We start from the raw sequence: 17,051 nt of genomic DNA, 5'->3' as shown, positions 1-17,051 counted from the left end.
TACCTGCAGGACTTCCCCCCAATACTAACCTGTATCCTACCATTTTCTTTTTTCAAGCCAAAGAAGCTGAACATTACCGGAGACAAGCCTTTGCCAAGCGCTAGCTTGGTAGTAGTCAACCCTAAAGGCAAGGTGAGAGACCAAAAGAATATATATATAACAAAAACGTTTTCAGTAGATCTCTGAACCTAGAAGACGTAGATACGTATTTAAAAAAAAAAAAAGCCACAGAAAACAAACAAACCAACAGTACAATGAGAAAACATGTCTTAGTGAACAACTTCCTTACTCCGTCCGTAGTGACTGTCAGAGCATATCTTCAGATATCCCCCCCCCTCTAAATTAATTATCCCTCCCTCCCCTCTCTAGGCTCGCATTCGCCTGTTGACTTTTAGTCGTGAGTCCCCGTACACAAGACTTCACCCAGATTTTGAGTCTCCGTCCCCTCCTTACAAGGCTTCAGACACTCCAGACTTCCCTTTCAACCTTTTAAAATCTCTATTTGCCACTCAGTCTTCCTTCTGTAAGCACTTCCAATTTTAGGATCCCCCCTCCCCCCCCTCTCATGGCCTCATGGCAATCCCAACTTATACTTGTTTTTTTCCATCTGTCCACCCGCCTGTGGTGTTTGCGTATGGTAACACTGCGTTCCGGGCTTTAGATAGTTACATTCAGCTTACGCTCAATAATAATTACAATATCCTATTTCGAATATTAATGGTGTAATTCGCATACAGTTGCAATTGTACACCCAGATATCCTTTTAATTACCTAAAACTTACACATAGCGTAACTATCTAAAGCCCGGGACACAGTGTTACCATGTGCAAACACCACAGGCGGGTGGACAGATGGAAAAAAACAGAGTATAGTTTGTTCCACCTTCCACAGTCAGATTTCACACTCAGTACCTGTGACACTCACATACCCTGTAAGTTTAAACACTTTCCAAGTAGCCTGTGCTTGAGATGAAATGTCCCCCTTTCAAATTAATTTTCTAGCCTTGAAAATTAATTTGTCCCTTTAAATATAGGTCTTAGTTCGTCCACAGTTAGATAAACTCTCTTCACCACATACCCAGGTAGATTTCACCTTGATCAGTATCCTCTTGATGCCCAAAATATTGTTCTAGCCTTGAAAAGTAATCTGTCCCCTTGATTATAGGTCATGTCCACATAGATTGCACATGAGGTCAGATACCTTTCTCCTATGCTGTAAGAGTTGCTCTTAAATTTAAATGATTCCCAATTGACTTGCCCAAGTAAAACTTCCCTACCCATAGGTGTTGGTGTATAGCCCTGAAATGAACTCCCACAGTTAGACTGCACTTGAAAAATGTACCCCCACTTTCAGTACCTTCAGATATAGCTCATGTCCAATTAGCTTGTATGTTGAAAAAAAAAATACCCTTGAATAAAAGTATCCATTACATTCTCCTGAGATTTAACTCCTCCCAGATAGGTGGCAATAAAGGAAATATATCTCCCTTCACTACCTGTAACAATTGCCCTCAAGTAAAGCACATATACCCAGTTAGCCTGCATTGGGAAAAGTCCTCTCCAGTACCCGCTTCCATTACAAAACCTTTAAGCTTAGGTCATTCTCAGTTAGACAGCACACATTGGGAAAAGTCCTCTCCAGTACCCGCTTCCATTAAGCTTAGGTCATTCTCAGTTAGACAGCACAGTGGAATAGTTCTCTATACCCATCACCTTCACATACCTTCTAGTTTAGGTCATTCTTAAGTAGACTGCACAATATAATAGTTCTCTCTATACCTTTCACCTTCACATACCTTGTAAACTTAGGTCATTCTTAAGTAGACTGCACATTGGAAAGTCCTCTTTGAGATCCTTCACATTCACATACCTTATAAACTTAGGTTATTCTCAAGTAGACTGCACACTGAATAAGTCCCCATTGAACACCTGGGACAAGTATGTAACACCCCCCCCCCAACCCCCTACCCCTGTCTGCAAGGTAAATTACACCAGAAAATATTTCAGCTCCCAAAATTACTTTGTGACCCCTAGTTTGAGCCCAGCCCCATCTAGATTGCACATATAAAATGACCCCTTTTGAACACCCATAACAACCAACTCCTAAATTGTAAGTGGACCCCGTATAATACGTAACCAAGAATACTTGAACGGTATCGCAGATACTTTAGAAACTGTCATATAAAACGTAGTCACTAGATGCGCAAACCCTACGACAGCTCGCATTTCTCTTGCATTTTGGACTGAACGCCAGATATATATCTCTCTTTTTATTTATACCCTTCTTGCACCCCAGCATGTATTTTAGCATTTAAGTATTCGGCTGCATTCTCCAAAGCCGGAGAATATATAGGTGCGTCAGGATTTAAGGAGAAGAGGTCCCCCAACCCACCCCTGTTTTGTAAGTAAACTTTTTTTTTTTTTTTTCAATTCCTCCAAAATGACTGGCCTCGTCAGGTGAATCTTTTATTATTCATCCGTGCTAATCATATATTTGCTGGTTTTATTCTCCCCCCCTTCTCAAGTGCTTTTGCAGTCGCTGTGCCACAATGGGTCTCACCATTTGGGCTGAAAATAGGTGTTAAAATCTGGGTCTCTGGGTTGGTCAGTTTGCCATATTCACCCCTGTAGAAGTTGGCAGAAGTAATCTTAGAAGGTTTGAGTCGTACCCCTCAAAGCATTACAGCATTGTAGTTCAGCTCCTACGTGGGATGGTACAGTATATAAAGTTGTTGGAAGTACTGGCTGCTCATTAGATTCTCCAATGTCTGTATTTAGGTTTTTATTTTTAAATTCACTGACCAACCGAGAACCGTTTTATAACCTGTCTTAGTCTACTTGGTGGAGACCTGCCCAGAAGTAAGTTTGCTTTCATCTTAGGCGAGTAAGAGCTTCATTTTAGCCTGGTTGCTGGTCTGAGATGAGATTCTAATGTAGTTAACTTACTGGTAGCTTTAATTTAATGTTTCATCTTACAGGACATCAATACTATTCTCTCTGAAGGTTTTGTTTGTTGTTGGAGTTTTTCCCACACACTTCATTTGTCTGTAAGTTTATTCATAGCTGTAATTAATTTAAGTACAAGGTAACCTACTGTGTATTGATGCATTTTTCTCCTTTGATGAAGTGTGTGTGTAAGTACATTTCAGGAATTTATCCCACATTTGAATTCATTCATCTACTTTGTACCCTGTTGTGTTTACAGGTATTTTGATAAGTCCAGTATTACTTCCTCACCGGAAGAGTGGGTCCCATACTCGAGTATCAGTTTGGAATCAGAGGAATTTATTTCTGGTGATTAGAAATCCATTTCTCGATACAATGTGGCTCGGATCCGACAATATAAGATGTAGGCCCCGTTGCTAAGAAACCAAATTGGTTCTTAGCCACGTAATGCAGATCTAATCCTTCGGGCCAGCCCTAGGAGAGAGCTGTTAAACTTGATAAGTTTGAAGATATTTTTCAGAATTTGCCATATTCACAGGTTTGCACAGTGACAAATGTAAAGTAGCGGGTCACATGTGTATTTCTGGTTATAGAAGGTCACTCTCGACGTGGTTCGGAAGTCACGTAAAGCCGTTGGTCCCGTTGCTGAATAACCACTGGTTCCATGCAACGTAAAATCACAATACAAACAAACAAAGGGGTAATGTAGGTATGGGATGTTATTGTGTAGATGGAGATATTGTCAGTCCTCCTAAGTTCATCTGGTGATGGCATCCGAGTGACCTTTTTCATATTAGTGATGTGACCCTTAGTCCGAATTGGGTACCCTGGCTGAGGGGTACAGCAGCAGGTAAGTTTCACGTCTGCTAGATCCACCCAACTTTAAACTGTGTGTGTGTATGTGTTTTGTGTGTATGTATGTGGGCACAGTATGTCTAATTTGAATTAGGAACGAATTGTATTTACTTATAGCAGAACATATCTTTGTAGCATTCCAGAATGATGAAAATGATGTTTATTTATTTATTTATTTAATTTATTTATTTATTATTATTTTTATTATTATTGTATTATTATTATTATTATTATTATTATTATTTTATTAAAAGTAATGGCTACTTCAGCAGCGTTACACTTGTAGAGATTCTTCTCTATTTTGCGAATAGCGGCTTTTTCGGTGCTACTTAAACAGGCTAGTAGAGAGCCTATAGAGGTCATGGTAAAATACAGGGTCAAAATAGGTGTATATATTTGAATTTTACAGATAAACTATGATACCATAGTCATCAATGTCATTAACGATTTTCTCTCTCTCTCTCTCTCTCTCTTTCTTAAAGCGAGCTTTCGTCTGGAGCTGCCAGACATCCTCGGGCTGGGAAGCTGAGGGTGGACTGATCTTGGTGCGGTGTCCGTCCTCGTTATATCTGTGGTTGACAGCAGGGGGTCGCCCCATGCTTGTCTCCTATTGGCTGGTGTGGTAGTCTTGTTTTCATTTGTTGCCTGGAGCCAGGTTTCAAGCCACTTTTCTTCGAGCCGATGGTTGCATTGCAGCATATCCTGCAGCCGCCTGGACCTCCTAAGCGGCGCTGTAACATTGATGGGCGTTGCGCTACGCTGTGGGACGTCACGGCTACAGGAGTACCTCGTTCGGGGGGGTCGGTTGTCATCCATAGAGTTGTCATGATCGGTGGTGTCATTGTTGGTGGCAGGTCTTCTCATACTCGTAGGGAGGAGAAATTCTTCCTGCGTCGTATTCAGAGTAGGTTTTATTTGCTGGATGAGGAGCGCTTCCAGCAGGCGCAACCGACGGGCATCAGGGGCCTTCCCGATGATCTTCGTGTTCTTTATGATGACATCCTGGGAGATGGCCTCGGATGTTTGGTGCGGGCGTGATTCTTTATAGCCCCCTCTTGGGCGTGGCACGAGAGTCTCTTCGACAGTCGCATGGTAGTCATACCTACGTAGGCGCCGCTGCATTCGCGGACTGGGCATGTATTACTGGTACTACATGCCAATAACCCCTCTCCACAGGTACGAGAACCCCTGAAGCAGATGCATGTAGTGTACCAGTATACATGCCAGTCCGCGAATGCAGCGGCGCCTACGTAGGTATGACTACCATGCGACTGTCGAAGAGACTCTCGTGCCACGCCCAAGAGGGGGCTATAAAGAATCACGCCCGCACCAAACATCACGAGGCCATCTCCCGGGATGTCATCATAAAGAACACGAAGATCATCGGGAAGGCCCCTGATGCCCGTCGGTTGCGCCTGCTGGAGGCGCTCCTCATCCAGCAAATAAAACCTACTCTGAATACGACGCAGGAAGAATTTCTCCTCCCTACGAGTATGAGAAGACCTGCCACCAACAATGATACCACCGATCATGACAACTCTATGGATGACAACGCCCCCGAACGAGGTACTCCTGTAGCCGTGACGTCCCACAGCGTAGCGCAACGCCCATCAATGTTACAGCGCCGCTTAGGAGGTCCAGGCGGCTGCAGGATATGCTGCAATGCAACCATCGGCTCGAAGAAAGTGGCTTGAAACCTGGCTCAGGCAACCAATGAAAACAAGACTCACCGCCACCAGCCAATAGGAGACAAGCATGGGGCAGACCCCCTGCTGTCAACCACCAGATATAACGAGGACGGACACCGCACCAAGATCAGTCCACCCTCAGCTTCCAGCCCGAGGATGTCTGGCTGCTCCAGACGAAAGCTCGCTTTAAGAAAGAAAGAGAGAGAGAGAGAGAAAATCGTTAATGACTTTGATGACTATGGTATCATAGTTTATCTGTAAAATTCAAATATACACCTATTTTGACCTGTATTTTACCATGACCTCTATAGGCTCTCTACTAGCCTGTTTAAGTAGCACCGAAAAAGCCGCTATTCGCAAAATAGAGAAGAATCTCTACAAGTGTAACGCTGCTGAAGTAGCCATTACTTTTAATAAAGTATGCTTGAGAGAGGGTCTGCTTCCTAAGTAAGTATTATATTATATTATTAATATTATTGATTATTATTTTATAATTATTATTATTATTATTATGATTATTTTATTATTATTATTATTATTATTATTATTATTATTATTATTATATTTTTTTTTTTTTTAATTTGCTCTATCACAGTCCTCCAATTCGACTGGGTGGTATTTATAGTGTGGGGTTCCGGGTTGCATCCTGCCTCCTTAAGAGTCCATCACTTTTCTTACTATGTGCGCCGTTTCTTATGATCACACTCTTCTGCATGAGTCCTGGAGCTACTTCAGCCTCTAGTTTTTCTAGATTCCTTTTCAGGTATCTTGGGATCGTGCCTAGTGCTCCTATGATTATGGGTACGATTTCCACTGTCATATCCCATATCCTTCTTATTTCTATTTTCAGATCTTGATGCTTAATCCATTTTTTCCCTCTTTCTCTTCAACTATGGTGTCCCATGGTATTGCGACATCAATGAGTGATACTTACTTCTTGACTTTGTCAATCAACGTCATGTCTGGTCTATTTGCACGTATCACCCTATCCGTTCTGATACCATAGTCCCAGAGGATCTTTGCCTGATCGTTTTCTATCACTCCCTCAGGTTGGTGCTCGTACCACTTATTACTGCAAGGTAGCTGATGTTTCTTGCACAGGCTCCAGTGGAGGGCTTTTGCCACTGAATCAGGCCTCTTTTTGTACTGGTTCTGTGCAAATGCCGGGCATTCGCTTGCTATGTGGTTTATGGTTTCATTTTTTCGTATTGCACTTCCTACATATGGGAGAGATGTTATTTCCGTCTATCGTTCTTTGAACATATCTAGTTCTTAGGGCCTGATCTTGTGCCGCTGTTATCATTCCTTCAGTTTCCTTCTAGCTCCCCCTTCTGTAGCCATTGCATGTCTCATCGCTGGCTAGTTCTTTAGTCTGTCTCATGTATTGTTCGTGCATTGGTTTGCAGTGCCAGTCCTCTGTTCTTTTTGTCATTGTCCTGTTTCTGTATATTTCCTGGGTCTTCGTCTACTTTATTAGTCCTTACTCCCATGCACTCTTTAGCCACTCGTCTTCACTGGTTTTCAGATACTGTCCCAGTGCTCTGTTCTTGATGTTGACGCAGTCCTCTATACTTAGTAGTCCTCTCCCTCCTTCCTTTCGTGTTATGTATAGTCTGTCTGTATTTGCTCTTGGGTGTAGTTCTTTGTGTATTGTCATATGTTTTCCTGGTTTTCTGATCTATGCTGCGGAGTTCTGCCTTCGTCCATTCCACTATTCCTGCACTGTATTTGATTACTGGCACTGCCCATGTGTTTATGGCTTTTATCATATTTCCGGCGTTGAGTTTTGACTTGAGTATCGCCTTGAGTCTCTGCGTATATTCTTTCCTGATCGTGTCCTTCATCTCTTGGTGTTTTATATCCGTCCTTCCATTATTCCCAGGTATTTGTATCCTGTCTCATCTATGTGTTTGATGTTGCTCCCATCTGGTAGCTTTATCCCTTCAGTTCTCGTTACTTTTGCCTTTTTGTATGTTGATATAGGCGCATTTTTCTATTCCAAACTCCATCCTGATGTCCCCAGATACAATCCTTACAGTCTGGATTAGGGTATCTATTTCCTTGATGCTCTTATCATACAGCTTGATGTCGTCCGTGAACATCAGATGGTTTAATTCTGTTGCCTCTTTTCTTGAGTTGGTATCCGGCATCCATCTTCTGTAGTACTTTTGTCATGGGAATCATGGCTACTACGAAGAGTAGTGGGGACAGTGAGTCGCCCTGGAAGATCCCTCTCCTGATATTAACCTCTGCTAGTCTTATTCCAGAGCTTGTAAGTATTGTATTCCAGTTGCGCATTGTATTTTTGAGGAAGCTGATGGTGTTTTCCTGTGCCTCATATATTTTCAGGCATTCTATTAGCCATGTGTGTGGTATCATGTCGAAGGCTTTCTTATAGTCTATCCATGCCATGCTTAGGTTGGTTTTCCTTCTCCTACTGTTCTTCATTACCATTTTGTCTATCAGGAGCTGATCTTTTGTGCCCCTACACTTCCTTCTGCAGCCTTTCTGTTGGTGGGGGATGGTGTTTGTCTCCTCTAGGTTATTGTATAGCCTTTCACTGATGAAACCTGTTAGTAACTTCCACATTATTGGTAGGCAGGTGATAGGCTTTTGGTTACTGTCTTTTTGTACTAAGGAGTTGTTCTGCTATTCGTGGGTGTAGGGCCTTGAAGTTTTTGAGCCAGTATCCATGGACTTCATCGGGACCTGGGGCTTTCCAGTTTGGCATTTTCTTTAGTTGGTGTTTGACTGTCTGTCGTGATCTCTGTGAATCTTTGTTTATTCTCCCTGTTTCTTCTTCCTTGACTTCCTGGAGCCATGTTGCATGTTTGTTGTATGATACCGGATTGCTCCATATGTTTTCCCAGAGTCTCTTTACTTGGTTCGGCTTCAGGAATTTCTGGGTGGTTGTCTTCCCCTCTTAGTTGGCTGTATAGTCTTTCCTGGTTGGTTCCGAATAGTTTGTTCTGTTGGTATCCCTTATTCCTGTTCATGTACCGTTGGATCTTATGTGCTTTGGCCTTAAGCCTCTGTTTTACATCTTCTATTGTGTTTAGTCCCCTCTCTTGTACTTTGTATTTCTCGTTGAGTTCCTCCCTTGTTTTCTTGCTTCTTAGCCTTTTTTCTGCCATCTCTTTCAGTTTACTCAAGTCAGATCTCATCACCATGATTTGCTTTTCCAGGCGCCTTTTCCAGGAGGTTGCTGTTTTGGTTTCTGTTGGGTTGGTTGTGCTGGTGGTGTTAGTGTTCGAATCCCCATCAGTTCTGCTTCTAATCTTGCTCCTGCATATGCCAAGTTATTTGTTTTTCTGTGATACTGGTGGTGTGTATTATGCCCATTATTTCATTGACCTCACTTGTTTTTCTCCCTTAATTTCTTGGTTTTGTAGGCTTTCAGGGAAGGGATCTTTGTTCTCTCTGTATCTGGTTCCATCCATTGGTCTAATCTTTTCTACCCATTCCGTCCTCTCTGTTACTTCGTCGGCGTTTCTTCGTGTGTCGGTTGTTTGTTTTGATACCTCATCATCCCTGTCGTCTTTCTGTGGCATCGTCTCTCGTTCGTCTTCGTGTAATTCGTTGTCGTGTGACATTTCCCTTTCCAGTTCTTCTCTTTCTGTTGGGGAGAGCCAGTTCTTTTTCTTTATGTTCCTTACTTGGGTGTTATTCCTCTCATTCCAGAATGTTGACCAACGTTTCTTCTATATCCTTTCTCCGTCGGGTTGCTTCTGATGTAGCATCTCCATATTTCCTTATTTTCTTCTCTTGTCCATTTCTTCCTTTTTGCTTCTGTAGCTCCAATCTCAGGCTGTTGGTTTACTGTTGTTGTGGTGGTCAGTTGCTAGATGACGACCTCCAAGTACCTGACCGTCTTCCCCTTCAATTGGGTTGAATACCTGGTTGCCGGACGAAGCTCCTCTGTTGCCAGAGGGTTTGTCGTTTATTCCTTCTTAACATCATTGCTGAGTTTTGCTATTTAACCCATTGCTGGACCCATACCCCATCAGGGATAGGTACTCATTTACAGCTGAGTAGACTGAGGAAATTATGGTAAAGATCCTTTCCCAAGGAATCAACGCCGAGGAGAGCGGTCACCCATCCAACGACTGACCAGCCCCAATGTTGCTAACCAGTCGATTGACGACCTAACCCACTCTGCCACGGCGCCACGTTATTATTATTATTATTATTATTATTATTATTATTATTATTATTATTATTATTATTATTATTATTATTATTATTATTATTAAACTGGAGACTAAATACTCAGTAGTGTAAAAATATGTTAAAAGGTTTGCGGCCAAAAATATTATTATTATTATTATTATTATTATTATTATTATTATATTATTATTATTATTATTATTATTCTTATTCTTATTCTTATTATTATTATTATTATTATTATTATTATTATTATTATTTTATTATTATTATTATTCTTATTCTTATTCTTATTCTTATTCTTATTATTATTATTATTATTATTATTATTATTATTATTATTATTATTATTCAAGATAAAAGACCGCTAATTGGCTCCTATATTTGAAATGCCATAATTTGGGACAAATGAAAATAAAACAACACGCGTCGTGGATAGAAATGTATTATTGGCAACATCAGTAATTTCAAATGATTCCGTTAACCAGGTGTTTGATCCGAAGCTGAAAACCTACCGAATTTGTAAACAAATCGTTTTGAATGATAGTTTTTTTGGTAATGTTTTGGATATGTGATGTTTTCGTGGCCAAAAATAACCGCCCCCCCCCCCCCCTCCACCAACTAAGCAAACTATGGCGTCTGAAAATAGAAGGATATGATTGTTTCATTTTTGTAAATGGATGTTGAAGGTCAAACCATTTTAAATTCCACAAATGAAAAGGATCCTCTTCGATTCAGTTTGTGTAAACTGACCTTTTTGAAGACAAACCATTTTAAATTCCACAAATGAAAAGGCTCCTCTTCGATTCAGTTTGTATAAACTGACCTTTTTGAAGTCGGATCATTTTAAATTCCACAAATGAAAAGGCTCCTCTTCGATTCAGTTTGTATAAACTGACCTTTTTGAAAGTCGAACCATTTTAAATTCCACAAATGAAAAGGCTCTTCTTCGATTCATTTTATGTAAACTGACATTTTTGAAGTCGAAACCATTTTAAATTCCACAAATGAAAGGCTCCTCTTCGATTCAGTTTGTGTAAAACTGACCTTTTTTGAAGTCGAACCATTTTTAAATTCCACAAATGAAAAGGCTCCTCTTCGATTCAGTTTGTGTAAACTGACCTTTTTGAAGTCGAACCATTTTAAATTCCACAAATGAAAAGGCTCCTCTTCGATTCAGTTTGTGTAAACTGACCTTTTTGAAGTCGAACCATTTTAAATTCCACAAATGAAAAGGCTTTTCTTCGATTCAGTTTGTATAAACTGACCTTTTTGAAGTCGAACCATTTTAAATTCCACAAATGAAAAGGCTCCTCTTCGATTCAGTTTGTGTAACTGACCTTTTTGAAGTCGAACCATTTTAAATTCCACAAATGAAAAGGCTCCTCTTCGATTCAGTTTGTGTAAACTGACCTTTTAGAAGTTGAACCATTTTAAATTCCACAAATGAAAAGGCTCCTCTTCGATTCCAGTTTTGTATAAAACTGACCTTTTGAAGTCGAAAACCATTTTAAATTCCACAAATGAAAAGGCTCCTCTTCGATTCAGTTTGTGTAAACTGACCTTTTGAAGTCGAACCATTTTAAATTCCACAAATGAAAAGGCTCCTCTTCTATTCAGTTTGTGTAAACTGACCTTTTTGAAGACAAACCATTTTAAATTTCACAATTGAAAAGGCTCCTCTTCCATTTAGTTTGTGCAAACTGACCTTTTTGAAGTCGAACCATTATAAATTCCACAAATAAAAAAAGGCTCCTCTTCTTTCAATTCAGTTTTGTGTTAAACTGACCTTTTTGAAGTCGAACCATTTTAAATTCCCACAAATGAAAATGCTCCTCCTTTCGATTCAGTTTGTGTAAACTGACCTTTTAGAAGATGAACCATTTTAAATTCCACAAATGAAAAGGCTCCTCTTCGATTCAGTTTGTGTAAACTGACCTTTTTGAAGTCGAACCATTTTAAATTCCACAAATGAAAAGGCTCCTCTTCGATTCAGTTTGTATAAACTGACCTTTTTGAAGTCGAACCATTTTAAATTCCACAAATGAAAAGGCTCCTCTTCGATTCAGTTTGTGTAAACTGAACTTTTTGGAGACAAACCTTTTTTAAAGTCCACAAATGAAAAGGCTCCTCTTCAATTCAGTTTGTATAAAACTGACCTTTTTTTAAAGTCGAACCATTTTAAATTCCACAAATGAAAAGGCTCCTCTTCGATTCAGATCGTATAAACTGACCTTTTTGAAGACAAACCATTTAAATTCTACACATTAAAAGGCTCCTCTTCGATTCAGTTTGTGTAAACTGACCTTTTAGAAGTCGAACCATTTTAAATTCCACAAATGAAAAGGCTCCTCTTCGATTCAGTTTGTGTAAAATTACATTTTTGAACTCGAATCATTTTAAATTCCACAAATGAAAAGGCTCCTCTTTGATTCAGTTTGTGTAAACTGAACTTTTGAAGACAAACCTTTTTAAATTTTCACAAATTAGTGAAAAGGCTTCCTCTTCGATTCAGTTTGTGTAAACTGACCTTTTTGAAGTCGAACCATTTTAAATTCCACAAATAAAAAGGCTCCTCTTCGATTCAGTTTGTGTAAACTGACCTTTTTGAAGTCGAACCATTTTTTTTAAATTCCACAAATGAAAAATGCTCCTGCTTCGATTCAGTTTTTGTGTAAACTGACCACCTTTTTGAAGTCGAACTATTTTAAATTCCACCAAATGAAAAGGCTCCTCTTCGATTCAGTTTTGTGTAAACTGACCTTTTGAAGTCGAAACCATTTTAAATTCCAACAAATGAAAAGGCTCCCTCTTCGATTCGTTAGTGTATAAACTGACCTTTTTGAAGTCGAAACCATTTTAAATTCCGCAAATGAAAAGGCTCCTCTTCGATTCAGTTTGTGTAAACTGAACTTTTTGAGACAAACCTTTTTAAAGTCCACAAATGAAAAAGGCTCCTCTTCAATTCAGTTTGTATAAACTGACCTTTTAAAGTCGAACCATTTTTAAATTCCACAAATGAAAAGGCTCCTCTTCGATTCAGTTGTGTAAACTGACCGTTTTTGAAGGTTCGAACCATTTAAATTCACAAATAAGAAGGCTCCTCTTCGATTCAGTTTGTGTAAACTGACCTTTTTGAAGTCGAACCATTTTAAATTCCACAAATGAAAAGGCTCCTCTTCGATTCAGTTTGTGTAAACTGACCTTTTTCAAGTCGAACTACTTTAAATTCCACAAATGAAAAGGCTCCTCTTCGATTCAGTTTGTGTAAATGACTCCTTTTGAAGTGAACCATTTTAAAATTCCACAAAGAAAGGCTCTCTTCGATTCAGTTTGTATAAAAACTGACCTTTTGAAGTCGAACCATTTTAAAATCCACAAATGAAAAGCTTCTCCTCTTCGATTCAAGTCGTTGTAAACTGAAACTTTTTGAAGGACAAACATTTTTTAATTCCAAAATGAAAAGGCTCCCTACTTACAATTCAGGTTTGTAATTAAACTGACCTTTTTGAGTCGAAAAACCATTTTAAATCCACAAATGGAAAAGGCTCCTCTCGGATTCAGTTTGTGTAAACTGAACTGTTTTGAAGACAAACCTTTTTTTAAATTCCACAAATGAAAAGGCTCCTCTTCGATTCAGATGTGTAAACTGACCTTTTTGAAGTCGAACATTTAATTCCACAAATGAAAAGGGCTCCTTTCTTGATTCTTCAGTTGTATAAACTGACCTTTTGGAAGGCGACCATTTAAATTCCACAACTGAAAAGGCCCTTTCGATTCTAGTTTGTATAAACTGACCTTGTTTGAAGTCGAACCATTTTAAATTCCACAAATGAAAAAGGCTCCTCTCGATTCAGTTTGTGTAAACAAAAGACTTTTTGAAGCGAACCATTTTAAAATTCCACAAATGAAAAAAAGCTCCTTTCGATTCAGTTGTGTAAACACCTTTTTGAAGTTTCGAAAAAACCTTTTTAAAATTTCCACAAATTCAGGCTCCTCTTCGATTCAGTTTGTATAAAACTGACCTTTTTGAAGTCGAACACCCTTTTTTAAATTCCACAATTTTTTTGAAGGCCTTCTCTTCATTCAGTTGTATAAACTGACCTTTTTGAAGTCGAACCATTTTAAATTCCACAAATGAAAAGGGATCTCTTCGATTCAGTTTGTGAAACTGAACCTGAAGACAAAACTTTTAAATTCCACAATGAAAAGGCTCCTCTTCGATTTCAGATGAAAAAACTGAACTTTTTGAATCGAACCATTTAAATTCCCACAAATGAAAAGGCTCCTCTTCGATTTCAGTTTGTATAAAACTGACCTTTTTGAAGCGAACCATTTTAAATTCCACAAATGAAAAGGTCTTCGATTCAGTTTGTTTATAAAACTGACCTTTTTGAAGTCGACCATTTTAAATTCCACAAATGAAAGGGGGCTCTTCTTCGATTCAGTTTTGTGAAAGAACTTTTTGAAGACAAAAACCTTTTTTTTAAATTCCACAAATGAAAAGGCTCCTCTTCGATTCAGTTTGTGTAAACTGACCTTTTTGAAGTCAAACCATTTTAAATTCCACAAATGAAAAGGCGGGGCTCGTCGATTCAGTTTGTGTAAAGAACCTTTTTGAAGTCGAACTTTTTAAATTTTTCACGAATGAAAAGGCCTCAAAAAATTTATATTGCAGTTTTTGTGGTACTGACCTGAAGTCGAACCATTTTAAACTTCACAAATGAAAAGGCTAAAAATCTTCGATTCAGTTTGTGTAAACTGAAACTTTTTGGAAGACAAACCTTTTAAATTCCACAAATGAAAGGCTCCTCTTCGATTCATTTGTGTAAATGACTAATTTGAAGTCAAACCAAATTTAAATTCCACAAATGAAAAGGGCGGCTCTTCGATTCAGTTTGTATAACTGACCGTTTGAAGTCGAACCATTTTAAATTCCACAAATGAAAAGGCTCCTCTCGATTCAGTTTGTGTAAACTGAACTTTTTGAAGTCAAACCTTTTTAAATTCCACAAATGAAAAGGCTCCTCTTCGATTCAGTTCGTGTAAACTGACCTTTTTGAAGTCAAACCATTTTAAATTCCACAAATGAAAAGGCTCCTCTTCGATTCGTTTGTATAAACTGACCTTTTTGACCAAAAACCTTTTTTAAATTCCACAAAAGGCTCCTCTTCGATTCAGTTTGTATAACTGACCTGGAAGTAACGAACCTTTTTGTTTTTAAATTCCACAAATGAAAAGGTTCCTCTTCGTTTTGTGTTTTTGTGTTACTGAAAACTTGAGAAATCCGAAACCATTTAAATTTCACAAATGAAAAGGTCCTCTTCGATTCGTTGTGTAAACTGACTTTTTGAAGAAATAAACCTTTTTATTCACAAATGAAAAGGTTCCTCCTCGATTCAAAGTTTTGGTATAAATTTCTGACTTTTTGAAAGTCCGAACTATTAAAATTCCACAAATGAAAGGCCTCTTCGATCAGTTTGTGTACACTGACCTTTTTGAAGGTCAAAAACCTATTTAAATTTCACAAATGAAAGCCTTCCTTCCAAAACGATTCAGTTTTGTATAAACTGAACTTTTGAAGTCAAACCTTAAATTAAATTCAAACAAATGAAAAGGCTCCCTCTTCGATTCAGTGTATAAAATGACCTTTTATTTCGAAAGCAAAACTTATTATAAATTCATATGAAAAGACTCCACCCGAAAATTCAAGTTAGTTTGTGTACGACCTTTTGAAGTCAAACCCCTTTTAAATTTCACAATAAACAGCCACCTTCCTCTTCGATTTCGTTTGATAAACTGACCTTCGAGCCAAATTATTAAAATTCCACAAATTTTGAAAGGCCTCCTCTTCGATAACCATTTGTGTAAACTGGCCTTTTTGAAAGGTCAAACCTATTTTAAATTTCACAAATGAAAAGGCTCCTCTTCGATTCTGCTTGGTAAAGTGACCTTTTCCGAAGCCAAACATTATAAATCCACAAATGAAAAGGCTCCTCTTCGATTCAGTTTGGGTAACCTGAAACCTTTTTTTGAAGGTTCAAACATTTTAAATTCACAAATGAAAAAGGCTTCTCTTCGTTCTGTTTGTATAAACTGACCTTTTTGAAGGTCAAAACCATTTCTAAATTCCACAAATTGAAAAGGCTTCTCTTCGATTCTGTTTGTATAAACTGACCTTTTTGAAGGTCAAACCATTATAAATTCCACAAATGAAAAGGCTTCTCTTCGATTCAGTTTTTGTATAATGACCTTTTTGAATCAAACCATTTTATTCCACAAATGAAAAGCTTCTCTCGATTTCAGGTTTGTAAATAAACTGACAAACCCTGAAAAGTACGAACCTTTTAAAATTTCACAAATGAAAAAGGGGGCCTCCTTCGATTCAGTTTGTGTAAACTGACCTTTTTTGAAGGTCAATCCATTTTAAATTTCACAAATGAAAAGCTCCTCTTCGATCAGTTTGTGTAAACTGACCTTTTTTGAAGGTCAATCCATTTTAAATTCCACAAAAATGAAAAGGTTTCTCTTCGATTCAGTTTGTATAAACGACCTTTTTGAAGTCGAACCATTTTTAAATTTCACAAATGAAAAAGGCTCCTCTTCGATTCAAGTTTTGTGTCAAAAACTGACCTTTTGAAGGTCAATCCATTTTAAAATTTCACAATGAAAGGCTCCTCTTCGATCAGTTGTGTAAACTGACCTTTTTGAAGGTCAATCCATTTTAAATTTCACAAATGAAAGGCTCCATCTTCGATTCAGGTTTTGTGTAAAACTGACCTTTTTGAAGGTCAATCCCATTTTAAATTTCACAAAATGAAAAGGCTCCTCTTCGATTCAGTTTGTGTAAACTGACCTTTTTTGAAGGTCAAACCCATATTAATTCCACAAATGAAAAGGCTCCTTTCGAATTCAGTTTGTGTAAACTGACCTTTTTTGAAGGGTCAACCATTTTAAATTCCACAAATGAAAAGGCTTCTCTTCGATTCTGTTTGTATAAAACTGACCTTTTTGAAGGTCAAAACCATTTTTAAAATTCCACAAATGAAAAGGCCTTTTCTTTTCTTTTGATTCAGTTTGTATAAACTGACCTTTTTTTGAAGGTCAAACCATTTTAAATTCAACAAATGAAAAAGGCTCCTGTTCGATCGTTTGTGTAAAAACTGACTTTTTAAAGTCGAACCATTTTAAATGCACAAATGAAAGGCTTCCTCTTCGATTCAGTTTGTATAAACTGACCTTTTCGAAGCTTGTGTAAACTGACCTTTTGAAGTCGAATCATTTTAAATTCCACAAATGAAAAGGCTCCTCTTCTATTGTTTGTATAAACTGACCTTTTTGAAGACAAAACATTTTAAATTCCACAAATGAAAAGGCTCCCTTTTCGATCCATTTT

The 17,051-nt window shown here is 38.3% G+C and overlaps 1 protein-coding gene across 1 annotated transcript in view; it reads left to right on the top strand.

The window, feature by feature from the left end:
- Positions 1–17,051, top strand: part of LOC135205125 (gamma-1-syntrophin-like) — a 291,815-nt gene that overhangs the window by 73,888 nt on the left and 200,876 nt on the right. The window contains 1 exon segment of the mRNA XM_064235479.1: positions 58–132. Within this exon segment, the coding sequence (XP_064091549.1) occupies positions 58–132 (75 nt within the window).

This window comes from Macrobrachium nipponense, chromosome 48 (assembly GCF_015104395.2).
Source record: "Macrobrachium nipponense isolate FS-2020 chromosome 48, ASM1510439v2, whole genome shotgun sequence".
Taxonomy (NCBI): domain Eukaryota; kingdom Metazoa; phylum Arthropoda; class Malacostraca; order Decapoda; family Palaemonidae; genus Macrobrachium; species Macrobrachium nipponense.
Note: the sequence above shows the minus strand (reverse complement) of the source record. Positions and strands in the feature narration are given on the sequence as shown.